The sequence below is a fragment of the Acanthamoeba castellanii genome (genome assembly GCF_000313135.1).
Source record: "Acanthamoeba castellanii str. Neff unplaced genomic scaffold scf7180000084259, whole genome shotgun sequence".
Taxonomy (NCBI): Eukaryota; Discosea; order Longamoebia; family Acanthamoebidae; genus Acanthamoeba; species Acanthamoeba castellanii.
The window spans coordinates 3,134-4,215 of NW_004457725.1; the positions used below are offsets into that span (position 1 = coordinate 3,134).

At 64.6% G+C, this 1,082-nt stretch overlaps 1 protein-coding gene across 1 annotated transcript in view; it reads right to left on the reverse strand.

Annotated features, from left to right (window-relative positions):
• Positions 1-479: 479 nt before the first annotated feature.
• ACA1_319530 (uncharacterized protein) overlaps positions 480-1,082 on the reverse strand; it is a gene marked incomplete at both ends in the record, with an annotated part of 1,684 nt that continues 1,081 nt past the window's right edge. Inside the window, 2 exons of the mRNA XM_004358164.1 lie at positions 480-935; positions 1,017-1,062. Coding sequence (XP_004358221.1) covers positions 480-935; positions 1,017-1,062 — 502 coding nt within the window. The remainder of the gene's footprint in view (positions 936-1,016; positions 1,063-1,082) is intronic.

Sequence of the window (1,082 nt, forward strand, 5' to 3'; positions counted from 1 at the left end):
AACACCCGTGGTGGTGATGCCAATCGACAGTTGCTTCCTACGTCGTCGTCGCCGCCGCTTCTGTGCCGCGCTACACGCGGCCTCCACCTCTTCATATTCAGCTGCCGCTGGCGGCCCGGGTGGGGGTGGCGGCGCAGACACTCGGTGGGAGCGCCCGCAACGACGTCGTGGTCGGGCTTGGCTGGCGCCAGCAGCGGGAGGAGGAGTAGTGGCCGGTAAAGCTGTCACGGGGTGCTGTAGCAATGAAGAGATGGTGCTCAGTGGGCGGGCGAGCAGGAGACCAAAGGCCGTCCCACATGCGCCCCCCAGCGCAGTGAGCAGGCCCAGCCAGGCCAACCACCACGCCCCGTCGTGGTCCACCATGCGCGTGTCACCACCCCCCTACCACTGCTACACTGGTTTCTCAAACTAAGAGGAATTTCTTTTTGTTTTTTTGTTTTTTTCGCTCGTGGCGTGTGCTCCTGCCAGTTTCGTTCAGGTCACGACGATCGTGTGGAAGAAGACACCACACAGTTGCGGCAGTCGGGGGTGGAGCACCGGCACCGCCGGTTCCACTCGGTGTCCCACGTGGTGTAGGAGGGAAGCATGGACTTCTTGCCGCCCTGGAAGTGCAGGCCCGCCAGCACCGCCGGTTCGGGCAGGCCCTCTGCCCGCCCAAAGCTCTGGCCCACGTTGGCCTGCTCGTTGAAGATGTAGAAGGGCTGGTCTCCGTCTCGCCACTCGATCTGCTTGTAGGTGCTGCCGGGCACGGTGGCGAAGAGACCCCACTCGTCGTCCATGTCCAAGTTGTTGTCCCACATCATCCCGTGGCGTGGCAGGGCCAGGCTGCCGGGTGTGTACTTGGGCCGCCGGTTCCTCTCGCGCGCCTTGTCCAGCACCTTGGGGTTGCACAGCCTCTCCCACACCTCGGCACACTCCTCCGAACCCTCGACGGCCTGCAGGAGAGAGGTCAGACGCATGCGCGATGGTGTGTGCGTGCGCGTGCGCGCGTGGGACGCGAGTCGTGCGAGTCGAACCTGGAAGCCCCAGCAGGGTCGCTTCTCGGGCTCCACGTGGGCAAAGCTGTAGAGCCGCATGGCCTG